The sequence below is a fragment of the Xiphophorus couchianus genome, chromosome 20 (assembly GCF_001444195.1).
Source record: "Xiphophorus couchianus chromosome 20, X_couchianus-1.0, whole genome shotgun sequence".
NCBI classification, from domain to species: Eukaryota; Metazoa; Chordata; class Actinopteri; order Cyprinodontiformes; family Poeciliidae; genus Xiphophorus; species Xiphophorus couchianus.
The window spans coordinates 14,459,119-14,472,211 of NC_040247.1; the positions used below are offsets into that span (position 1 = coordinate 14,459,119).

The 13,093-nt window shown below is 36.6% G+C and overlaps 1 protein-coding gene across 4 annotated transcripts in view; it reads right to left on the reverse strand.

Annotated features, from left to right (window-relative positions):
* Nucleotides 1-13,093, reverse strand: part of LOC114135371 (SLIT-ROBO Rho GTPase-activating protein 3-like) — a 40,163-nt gene that overhangs the window by 15,462 nt on the left and 11,608 nt on the right. For all 4 annotated transcript variants that reach the window (XM_028002624.1, XM_028002623.1, XM_028002622.1 and 1 more), the window contains exons 3-8: nucleotides 9,300-9,462; nucleotides 7,782-7,844; nucleotides 3,658-3,849; nucleotides 3,221-3,349; nucleotides 2,919-3,140; nucleotides 2,186-2,287 (exon numbers count right to left, since the gene is read on the reverse strand). In XM_028002624.1, coding sequence (XP_027858425.1) covers nucleotides 2,186-2,287; nucleotides 2,919-3,140; nucleotides 3,221-3,349; nucleotides 3,658-3,849; nucleotides 7,782-7,844; nucleotides 9,300-9,462 — 871 coding nt within the window. The remainder of the gene's footprint in view (nucleotides 1-2,185; nucleotides 2,288-2,918; nucleotides 3,141-3,220; nucleotides 3,350-3,657; nucleotides 3,850-7,781; nucleotides 7,845-9,299; nucleotides 9,463-13,093) is intronic.

Consider the following 13,093-nt stretch of genomic DNA (forward strand, 5'->3'; position numbering starts at 1 on the left):
GAATACTAAAGTACTGTACCTAAATCTAGTACATTTCAAAAGGCAGAGCCTAGAAATTAGAAATTCGATTTTTTCATAGCTATGGCCTTGAACACTGTAAAAAGCTGAGGAAACTGCATTCTTAACGCTGACCCATTGTGACCCAAGATTCACACTTCATGTTAGGTATACAGATACAAGATCATACCAATTATCATATGTGTGATACATTTGCACAACATAGTGACCATTAAATTGGTCTATTTTAACAATTTTGACCTTGTTCACTAATGTGGTTGCCAGTGGCAGCACTGTAGAGGACAAAGATAAAAATAAACATAAATGAACAGTGGCAATCATGGAGTCTCAATGTGTGCATCTGGTAGAATCATTAATGGTTTGAGTTATATTGCAGTCAGAATAATGACTGAAACAACTAATTACAAGACCATCAGGTCTGGGGTTTGGTTTATCTGTGACATCCTCCTGTGTTAATTTAGCGATTGCTGCCAATAACCTATATGGTCTCTTGCTAAACATGATACACCTATCTCTGTCTTTTTTATAAAAAAACAACTAAAAGAGCTAATACTGCGACTAACTGTGTCTACTGTTCTTATGATTTACATTTTATAGCCCAAAGCTCATTTGTTTAGCTATATTTTCATTGCAGGATTAAACCTCTAAAGAAGCTACCGTTGTGATTAACTTTTTACTTTTTAGCACAGAAAGTACTCCTGGACCAGTGCATCTGTGTTTTTTTGTGTGTGTGCACTGCTATCTTAAACAACCATTCACAGCAGGACACCAAGTCAAGATTCTGCTGGAGGTTTCTTTCTGTTAAAGGCAAGTTTTCCTTTCCACTAGGAGATCAGTAGATAGGATTGCTGCATTAAGTCAATGAAACAATGCATCCAGCTGTCTGCTGTCGCTATATACTTTCTGAGAAGGAGTGATTGATGCAAATTCAGTGACTCAATTTAATCAGCTGGGTTTCCTTGGATGACAAAAAAACCTTCTACAAGTTTAATAATAAAATAAATATGACTGCCTTGTTTAATAAAGAGAATTGAATTGGAATGTATGTATCTGACTTTCAATCCGTCTCACGTATAAATTGGAAGCTTTTTTCTCTGCTTTTTTTGAATTGGTACTAAACTAAACCCAAATAAATTGATTTATCCTTAGCAAACATACCTTGCTTAGGATGTTAAGAGTAAAGATAACAACAAAACACTAAACTTAAAGATACTTAGCTTAGGTTTAGCTGCTTATCAGACTTACAAGAGATTTTATGAGTATATTGTAATTTATAAGCACATATTTTATTGTTATTCTGTAGCAGAAACCATGAGGTTTATTTTCCCTTAGGTACTATTCTGTTCATGTAATTCAGGGAATGACTACAAGAAAATATCTACTTGCCAAAACGTGCCCATACCTCCAGTCAGAGCAATAATTAAAAGGATTAGGAGGCTAGCTTATCTTGCAGCACCCAACAACAGGGAGGATGGTAACAGAGGTAAAACAAATTATAATAATTGTATATAATTGTTTAAAGAAAAGCAGCAATTCTGAAGTAGGAGGTTTTGGTGCTGCAGGAAAAGATGAATTTGTTTTAAGCTTTTTTGGCATCGTTAGCAAAGTGCCAACAAATATGAAAGGTGCTTTGCGTAAAAAAATTGTTGCTTTAGAATACACCATTATCAACCAATTAAATAGAGTGAAGTTTCATTTGTGCCAAGCATTTGCATTAAAATAATCCTCTATGATGAAGACCCTAAAACAAACAGCTACTGCAAAATATTAACATTAAATTATGGAAATAAAATAGAATTTATGAATTATTGTAAGTCACTAGCCTGCTTACTTTAAGTGAATCACAAGAAAATCATCCTAAAGGGAGTAGTCTCTTTCAGCCTTGGAATGCACTAATCATTCGCCCAGGGGGAATCACTGAGGATTTGATGAATACATAAGTGTATGAGTCAAATGCTATGACTTTTAAAAACTAGACAGCACCGTTTAATATAGAAGCACTTTTTGTAGTCTAGCAACAAGTGGAGGTATTTGTTTTTTTCCTTTTTCTTGCATAACGACTTAAAGCATGAATTTGTATTCTCTGTGCAAGACTCAAATTTAGCTTTTCATCCCTGTCCTCCAGATGCAATCTACAGTTGAGATTTGTGTGCACAGAAGCTCTCACCTCTTCATTTTCTATCTTCAGTGTGGCCAGGCGAGACTGCAGCTGGTGGTATCGCATTAAGAGCTCTGTCTGGACAGGCTGCTGTGCACTAACCTGACACACCTAGAAAAGACAAAAAAAAGGGAACCTTTCATTGAACTTAGAAGAAGGGCTGAATAAAACCATGAACATTCATCTCTGACAGTTCAGCAGCTCCAGGCCTCTTCAACAAGTCTCACCTACTCATAAATGTTTTGCTCTTCCCATATCCCTTTCACACCTATTTTGCACTTATGTCATTAAATCATTCAGGTTTGGCTCACTATTCACTGTAGTCAAGTATTTAATAGTGATGAAAAGAAATGTATATGCCCAAAGGCCATGTATTATGAGATTTCCTTGCAAATAATTTAATAAAATCTTTGTATGACATTACATTTTCTATTGCTTTGGTTCTGATTGAACTGCACCAAACAACTCTTATAAATATTAGATCCCAGCCCAAACCAAAGCAATCCCATGCAACTTTCTGCATTTAAATATTGTTGAATGGAGTCACTTTTTCTTACAGTCACCAAGGAGTAAAAAAAAAAAAAGAAATTAAAATTTACTTTAAGTCATCAGTTCTCAAAGCAGGAAGGAAAGGTTGGGTGGATTTGAATGTGTGCATGGATGCTACAAAATGATCTGTGGTAGAAAGTAGACCAAAAAGTACAAAGTATCAAGGCGATGAAATGACCAGCACCAAACTCACCTCATCCCCCATATGTGGCTGGTAGTCAAAGCGTGCTGGAGGACAGAAGATCTGACTGTGTGTGTCCATAAACCTTAGCTTGTCCCCTCTAATGTCCATGGCATCTACGGCTCCTTCAAGTAGATCCAAACCTTCGTGGCGAGAGGTTTCCAGACTGTATTCAGCAGACAGATAGGTCCTCATGGTGCGTGCCAAGCTTGCATGGTAGCCCAAGTCACAAGACTGACAACAAGGAAAACATGTGTCAAGTTTAAACAAATGAAAGGCCTGAACAACATTGGATTTGACTGGTTTTCACTTACATCTATCATGTCCGACACATCGTGTATGTAATATTTGGCCACCAGAGCGTTGGTAGCTGCCAGATTGAGAAGATAGTCGTTCCGGGCTTTTGTGCACTTCAGCTTATTTTCAAAGTACTTGGCCTGTCTCTGGGGAAGGAACAGGAAGGAAGAGTCCCATTAATGCAGGATGTTAAGTGTCATCCTAATGTGCTCAAAGAAAGCTTACCACATTACATTGATTTTATCTCAGTAATTGGTCAATGTACTGTATGTGTTGAGTGTATGGCACAATGCAAAGACAAGAGTTTTCTGCCAGCTGTATATTATTTCTACAAATATATAATGAAGCAATGAAGCAATCTCATTTAAAATGCCTTCATGGTTTACGTTTGGATTATCTTTTCTGCCCCTGATATAAATCTTTATCATGTGTGTTTGCATCAAGAGAAACAAACCTTTTCCTTCATTTTTTCCATCTTCCGGACAGAACTTCTTCGTTGGGGACGCTCATCGTGACTGTGACGCAACAGACCGCCGCTGATGTCATTCACCTTGCCAATGTGCTTCTCTTCCTGTTTTTCTGCCTCCTTCAACTTGCTCTCAGCACTCAGACTCTCACTGTGGTACATGTGGTATGTCTTCATCACCTAAAAAAAGAATGTAAGGTGATAAACAGTAAAAACAATAGTGAACTTTAAAATACTGACCACCACACATCTTTCTTATTTAGAGTCAGACAACTCAACTGATTAGTCTGCAAATCCTTTAACAATTTCAGATTGTACCAAGTGAAATCTGAAAACTTTCAGAATCATAAGAAGAAAATGCTTGGTTTAAGTGTCGTAAAATCAGCACTTTTATTAGTTCCTAAAACTAAAATCAAAATCACTGAGTGGTACTGAGACTGAGAAAGAAATGTTTCATTGTAATGAAAAAAAAAGAATATTTGAGAAAAAGTCTCTTAATGGCTGCTGTTGTAGACCGCTAGTAGAAAAATTTAACACAAAATGTATATCTGTGTATTGTCTAACACATAATCCTCTAATATATCTTTCTCTCATATTACCACTCTAGGTTTATGATAACAAGGCCAGCTGCAATTGCTTGCTACATCTTGGAAATTTTGCCAGCTCTCACAGCAGTCTGTCAACATGGCATGAAAGCTCTTAGAAGCCCCTTTCACAAAACACTTCAAGTCGGGATGTAGTCTCTTTCTGGCCATCTGTGTGTTTTCTGAGAGTACCAGGCAGTATAACATAGCAAATCAACATATCGCAGTTTATGCCACCAAGTCACCCGTGAGCTTTTTTCTTCTAACCCATTTCCAAAAGGTCCAAAGTTGTCTAGGCTAAAATTGGTCTACATTTGGTTTAAAAGTGAAAGCTGTTCAAAGATATTTTTAGACATTTATTAGAAGAAGACTAAATATAGACCAGAACAAGCTGGTCTTAAACTCCTGACCTACTGATTGCAAACACATTGTTTTCACTACACGAGACACACATTTAGTGTACATCTTTATTTGTAAAGCTGATTCCCATCTGCCTTTGAGAGTCCCTAAAATAAAGACCCCCTCTTTTTTATTTTATTTATTTATTTTATTTTTTGTCAGCACTAGTGGCCTATATTTAATAGTAGCTTAACAGGAACAAGGGCAGAGAGAGAAAGGGAGGACATGCAGTAAATGGCACAGAGTCGGGAACTGAATCTGGGATAGTTGTGTCGAGGATTGTTGCCTCTGTTCATGGTGCACTACTCTACCACTGAGTCACCTAGTGCTGATTTTTGACAAAATAATCTTTAAGCTTATTTGAAGTTGGTTTAAAAAATAACAGATAGGAATATGTAACATATTGTAAGATATTTTGTGTTATTATGAACCTTAAAATAATTTCCAATTATCGTATTCTATTTTAATGTGAATATTACACTGTTTTGGAGAAAAAGCTGCAAATTCCAAACTACGTGTTTATATTTCTTAACTGTAATTAAATAACTAGGTTATATGTAAATGACTAGCTTTGATTAAGCTCACTGGAACAATCAGTTTGTGAGTTGACAGCTTTAGACTTGTTACTTGTCCTTCTGAAAAAAGAAAAATCACATTGCCTAATCTTCAAATGAGTGTTATTATATTTAGATGCATCACATCATTGTTCAATAAAGACTCTCCACAGGTTACTCATGTTACAGACACATGATCATGACATGGTGGAAGACTGTGGAGTATTTTCAGTGGACTCAGATGAAACCATCAGGAATCGTATCAAATTCACCATCGTTATGAGTGTTATATTCTTATTGATATTCTGGAGATGATCTGGGTGTATTTCTCCAAGATCTTGTCTTATATTTCAATAAGACACAAAATAAACTTTTCAGTGATTTAAAGAAAGAACTAGGTGTTATGAACAAGATTTTTACGACTGTCAACATATATACTGTTTAAATAGTAACGCCAGATATAACAGTTCAATTAGGCAACATCTGCTTCTCCATCACTAGTTCTCAGGTTCTGGTTACCTAGCAACCCTGGCTGAAATGGATGAGAAAAGAACGTGAGATCGATCAGCAGGAGAGGAAGGAGGTAACAAAGTGACACCGAGCGAATGTCTGTGCTGCAAATGAAACGAGTAACAAGCCGAGTGCTGCACAAAAATGTGGTGGATGACGGTTGCCCTAATCCGTTAGCTTCTAAAAAGTATTCTCAACACAAAAGATTAAATGGCTTACACATCCAGGTTTAGCTCTGTTACTGTTGCAGCTGCAAAGTTGAAAAGACTTTGCTATCCAGTACGCTGTGTGTCTGAGTTGCAGACAAGCTTTTAATAATGCATGAATGTGAAAAGGGGAAAAGAGAAAAATCAATATTAGTATAGCAGCAATGTTAGTTGTGCTGTATGAAGTGATATGCGAGAAGATTTTTTTATGCCGTTTCTATCATGGTGCTCTCTGCTCTTTGAACCTTTGCTTCTCACACTGATGTATTTTTACACCTTCCACAATAAATATTGGCATAGCAATCACTGAAGTTTGTAATGCAGCTAGTACAAACTGTATACTTATTTTGCATTTAAGGAAATATATGCAAATAACAAATGCTTTCAAGAGTCAAACATTCAATGAGACATTTTCACATTTTTTCTCCCTTTTGGTCAAATCCAAATGATTAAATATGTTACTTGAGGCCATTAGTAATTTTATAGTTTCTTCATGATTTTTGCCTAAAAAATATTTTTATTATGTTCACTTGATAATATATTAAATTTAATAAATAATTTCAAAGGCTCAGGACAAATTATTTTATCAGTATAAAGTAGCCAAAGGACACAAATAAAAATCCTGTGTTGAATTCAAGACAATTAATGAGTTAATATTTCTGCTTTACTGCTTGTCTTACTATGGCTCTGGTGTTGCTTTAGTTACAGCACTTAGAAAAGGGCTGAACTTTGAACATCAACAGGAGTCAGTGTCAGGCATCTGATGAGGATGCCTCCTTGAGATCTACTAGAGCACATCCAGTAGGAGACCCAGGACTCAGCAATGTGAAAAAGTGTTTGTTTTTTTCACACTGCACATCACTTAAACAAACTGTCCCTACTGTAAAAAATGGTGGTGACATCATCATGCTTTGGGGACAGTTTGCAATTGATAAAATCTTGAAATTGGGGCAACAGTTTAGTTTTAAGCATGACTATGGTCCTCTATATGTAGCCAACGTTGTAATGCAATGGTCCAGATGAAAGTATAGTAATTTTTCAGAATGGCCTAGTTAAAGTCTAGATCTAAACTCAAGTTAGATTGTGTGGCAAGATATGAGAAATCAATTTCAATCAAATCTGACTGAACTTAAGGGACTCCATAGAGTGTGGGCGTGGGGGCGTGTGTGTGTGTGTGTGTGTGTGTGACAGTAGAGTTCAAAATGTATGAAAACTCTTGTATGGCTCTAAAGCTATTAAATGTTAAAAGATTTTGCATTAACTTGCAGTTGAACCACAACATCAGCAAACAAGCAAACCCATGCCAAAGCAGTCAGATGTTTGTTGTGTTCAGCATGGATTAGATAGTATGAACGATAAACAGTGTCTTTTCTCTGTTCTGCACCATCACACATGTTGTAGAATTACAGAAATGTTTTGTTTTGTTGTTTTTTTTTTTTTACATTAGATTAAATCATTTGTGTATTGTTAATTTTACAAAAGGAAGAGTTAGATTCCTCAGACTCAGACTCCATAGCTGGTTCAAAACTGTTTGCCATGAGCATTTCTGAAGCAGAGTGCTGTCTCTGACTACAAACAATTTAAGACAACAAAACATTTTCCTTGGAACAATACAGCAATTGACAACGGAACAAATAATTGTTTTTTTTCACAACCTCAGCAGAAGGAAAAAGCGATACATATAAAAGCCTGCTCTGTTGATAAGGCCTGTCTTCAGCGTGCAGCGTCTGGACAGCTGCTGCACAGGTTACGAGCTGGGGTTGAAAAGAAGGCTACGGAACTGCAGCTGCAGGCTGCCAAGGCTGGGCACCGACACAGAAATGTTTGGCTGGCAAGAGGAGGGATGTTGTGCAACTTACTGTGTAGAGTTCATTGGTGACTTTCACTAACTCCTCATGCATCTGGACCCCAATGTCTTTACTCTGCAAAGAAAGGAAAACAGAAGCAGCAGCAGATTTAGTGGAGAAATAACATGCAGTGTGCATAAATATAAATAGGAAAACTACTGTTCTAATCATGGCATGAAACCCTTGAAAGCTGTGAGGCAGTTTTATTTCTATGCGAAGGCTGTCAGTAAGTGCTGACATGCTGTCATTACTCTGCAGTTGAGAGGATCTAATACAATGCCCAAAGAAAAAAAGCCAGACAAAAATAGAACAGTGCAGTCATTGCAGAACATTTCCCCTGACAGAGTCCCAGCTTCAGCTCAGTTACAGGGAAAAGGAGCGTATGATGAATTGGACATTCCACACAATAGGGCTTTTAGGCAAGAAGAGGGAGAGAATGGTGCCAGCTCCAGCGGAGTGTGACTCTGGAAATCCTGTTGAGTGGATAAAGAACGCCGTTTTGGCCGATCTATCCTGTTTTGTTGTCACCTCCAAGGCACAACTCCTCAAAACCACAAACTTGCATTTTCACATGCTTAGAGAGTAAGACTTCAGCACATTTGGTCCATTTAGAGTTTGTCTCATCAAGTGCCAGAGGTGATTCATTCCTGTCACCGCATGTGTAATTCATTACCATCAACTCTGCACTGCAGCTGAACCAGGAAGCTCGAGCATAACAGGATTATTGTCTTAAAGGAGTCTTAGCAAATTTTCTGTGACAGATTTCCAGCAGGCGGTCATCAGTAATCTCCTTTAACCTGGCCCAAGCTAACCATCTTTAACCACCTTTGGTGGTTAAAGATCTAAAAAGATGCATTAGTGCATCTTTTTAGATTTTAATTTATTAAAATCCCACATTTGCTATTGTTAAACAATATAAAGAGCCTTGTTGTGTAGGGAAAGCGTCAGTAACAAGTAGAGAACATCACTAATGTTTAAACCTTGCTTGTGCCTCCTTATTAGACCCTCTTCATAAATGCCTTATTGTTGATAGCATAGACACACTTTTACCTTACTTCCAAGAAAGACAAATTTGTCTGTTAAGAAGCATTTCCAAAATATTTGGACAGTCACCTAATGAGTGCCACCCATGAAAATGACTACATCAAGCTCATGTTTATTCGCCATTTGTGTTAATGCCTTTGTATTAATATACAAATAGCAATAAATAAATACATATTATTATAAGTACAATAATCAAGGTTTTATAATATTTTACCAGCACCAAGAATAATTCTTGTCTTTCTACTCTTTCTTTCTACCATGTTGTGCATTTTAATTTAAATGTCATGTGCTAAAACTGTGTTATGTTTACTCAAGATTATTAGAAAGCGAGAATGCCATACAAGCATAAAAGTTACATAAATAAACTTTATAACCGCTATGTGTGTGTATGTATACTGATCTCACCATAACATGCATTAGAAATGTAATATGAGCTGTTCGTTTGCATGAATGTGCGTGACTTGTAAGGATCAGTTCCATTCTGACCTTTTTGAAGAGTCTGGTGACATCCTCGCCCACATGTGCCAAGCGGACAATGACATTGTTGTTGTAGATGTCGCTGAGAGTGGCGTGGTCTCGGCTCTCTCGCCGGGTCTGGTCCAAAACCAAATACCAGCAGTTCACAGTGGAGATTAGATTTTGGTCTTTCCTGCGACGTTGTAGGGGGGAAAAAAACACATTGTTGCTACAAAAGTGCATCTTCAAGGAGTACTTACAGCTGCGCCAAATGTTTCATGTTTTAACTCTGATCAAAGCGGTTGGATTCTGAGAAACTGGCAGATGTAACATCCGTGCACTTAAAACATGAGGTTTAATGAAGACTTCCCCCCCTTGAACAGCCCTTAAGTCCATCAATAGATACAAGAAGTTTTTACCAATTACAGATGAAAACGCCAGAGGGCATGCAGAGAGGAAATCAGTACACACACAAATGTGAGGCATGCTGGTTGCCTGACTGCTCAAAGAAGCATGTGAGTTCAATTATCCTCACAACAAATAGTTTATCATCTTGTTGTTGATTTTTCTTCCGTGCATATATGTGTTAGTGTTTTTCAATGTTCCTATGATTGGGATCAGGTTGAGACAAACAGAATCATGCCACTATTTTTAATGTTTGATAAAAAAAAACAAAAGAACAACAAGGTGGTTAAAAAATCTTTTTCCCTGCAAATAGGTAATCTAATCTAGGATTCTAATTAAATCTGAATTGTTTTGTATGTATAAAAAAGGAGAAATCAAATTTCAGTAAATGACTTCATCACTTTTATAGCTTTTACTAATAAGGAAGAATAATTTAAAGATAGATTTCAAGCCAAGTACAACATCTGTGCTAATCTATTAAAGCATTGATAAATTTCAACCTTAACTAAATGAGTTCATGCTTTTGTTTTTTTAAAATAAATACTGGCTGTACTTTGACTGACATGAAGCTGACTTTAATCTCTAATCCTCAGGTATATTCAATGACTGATCCCAGTTTTCTTCCTCATTATAGTTTCTGTGCCATTACAAAGAAACCTAGAATCAACTCTATTGTGATTCACACAGAGCACCCACAATAAAGCCAGATAGTCACCTGAAACCACTGAAACTATTCAAATTTGATTTGCTTCAGGAAACTGGAGTGTTTCTTTGATATTACAAACAATTAACCACACAGTGTGAGTCAGTGCATACTCTGAAGCATTCTCCAATGCATAATATAAGTATGGTTAAGGATTGGCTTTATATTTACTTACAGTTTCTGATGTTGCTTTTCTTTTGTACAAATGACGCAGGAAAAAGGCCCAAACTCCTAATCTCTTAATGCACCGTTTTGTATTTTTTTCCCCCCTTAAATACAACTACAAAGGGCTGTGCATCTCCATCGTTTTTTTACTTCAGATACTTGAGATCTTCAGGGAGAGAAAAAAAAGCATGAACAAGCTATTCCTATAGACTCGCCTCTCAAACTGAGCTGGTGTTTGATCCTGGACATGCCTTCAAGATGACAAGATAAAAATGTCTGCCTGCCGGCTGCTCAAGAATAAGGATGAGCCTTTTCGTATTCAGAGCCCCGGCAGCACAATGTTGAACTGTTTAAGGAAAATGACAGAAAAAGGTTTTCCACTTGACAGCCCATAAAAAAATACAATACCTATTTTACAGCTCCGCCATTGCATCTGAAGAACACAAAACCTAACTCAATAACTTTTTACCGACAATACAGGACATAAACTGAATCTGTTACCTCATTCACTGAACATCACGGATATGCAGTGCCTTGCACAACAATTCATACTCTTTGTTTTCAGATTTCAATAATTTTATTAGGCTGACAGACCAGGAAGGGAGAGCATTAATGAAATAAGAAGACTAGAGGCCTATAACTCTGGGAGAGCTGCAGAGACTCACAGCTCAGTTAGGAAACAGTTAGTAGTACAGTTAGCAAATATGGCAAATATGTAATTATGGAAGGGTGCCATGAAGAAAGTGATGAAACATACATTTTGCATTTTGTCATAAGGCATTTGATGCATGCATTCTGCAAAGAAGAGCGGGCAAATATTTCAAGTTTTGAGATATACCAATCTGTAGAGATAAGACCTCAAAATACTTGCAACTTTGCTGTGCTCACCTACATGCGAGTGAATACTCAGAATTGATTTTTTACTTGTGAAGTACATATTACTTCACAGATAATATTGTGAAATTATTGGCTGTTACCTAACAAAATGTAAAAAAAGTTTGACGGGTATGAGGTATTTTGCAAGGCACTGTTCGTAATGAGTGATGCATGCGGACAGTCCCTTGTAAAGTAAATCTGTACAGTTAATTTAGTAGATTTAGCAAATCTTTGCTCCTTTATGAGCTTCTCTGGCATGGACATTCACTTTCTACTGGATCTATGAACTAATCCAGTGTATTCAGTCATGCACAGTGATACAGAGAATAAAACTGTTATCATAAGTGGGGAAAACGCAATAAGAGATAGCTTAAAGAGCAGAAGTGAAACAACTGCAGGTTATTAATGACATTAAAGAGCCCCTTCAATCTCTTCTACAAGCATAAAAGTAGCTTTTGACATTCAGTTATAATGATGACCATTTAATGTGACGGAGAAATCTGGGACAGTGAGGGTGTGGGGAGAAGTTTCTGCAGGAGTCTCCCTCTGAGGGAACGCTCCATTAATCAATGTCCTAGTGACGGGAGCTCTCAGCCATGATTGCGCTTTGGGTCCAGTTAGCTAAAGAGAGACTTCATGATGGAGATGAAAAGAGTTTCCCTGCATAAATCTCTGTATGGCTGTAGCATAAATAGATGTACAACTACTTATGAATCAATTACTCCAATTGAACCATAGTGCTAAATGTAAATAACGGATTTCCTAATTGATAATTTAAAACTACATATAAAATGTGTAGGTATCAAGGTAGAAGATACAAATCTATAGGGGTGTAATGAGATTGTGTAAGCGCAGTGCCCTGTTGTTTAAGGCTTTTGTTTTAAAGTAAATAAGATCTCCTATTTTGATCTTTTAAGATATTTACAAAATTTCTATTCTAATTACTGCACAGTTTCTTTACGTTTTAATCTTTCTCAGAATATTATAACTACCATTATTATTGTTTTTGTTAATCTTGGCTTTTATATATTTAATGATGCCATTTCTCCTGAGTTTCCCCTCTGTGTGGCAATAAAGGCCATTTCTATTTTTTTCTTTTCTATTCTTCAGTTTCAATTTACTGATAGTGTTTGCAAATAGTCCTTGAGCAGACATCACTTGCTAATTAAAAATCACCACTTTTAATCCCTTTTGTATGGCAGTAAAAACTACGTGTTTTAAAAAAAATAACTTTGAGATAAAATACAAGTGTTGATCTAAGAACTGTGAGAATTACACAACTGGGTAACTGTTAGCTCCTAAAATTAGCATCTGCTTCATCACTTCCAAACTGTGTGAAACTTAAGGAGCAAAAATTTGTAATAAGACTGGACAAAATAGAATCATATGTAGTTCGTGTTCTAAAATACTTAAACTGATCGAACAGGAGATGGGTAATTCTAAGAGTTCCTTAAAACTCAGGTTCTGTAAAAATAGTTCAATTTACAATTACTAAGTTGCTGCCAATATGCAATCCTATCCAGAAAGGTAAGCTTGGGTTATCAGTTTTGTGCTACTAGTATGAAGACAAGTTTTTCAAAACTGTTTTCATGTTTGAGCCTCATGCTTTGAAGTTAAAAGAAAAAATTAAAATTCTTCCCACTAAATCCTTTGTGTAGCTGCATAATTGGTAGAA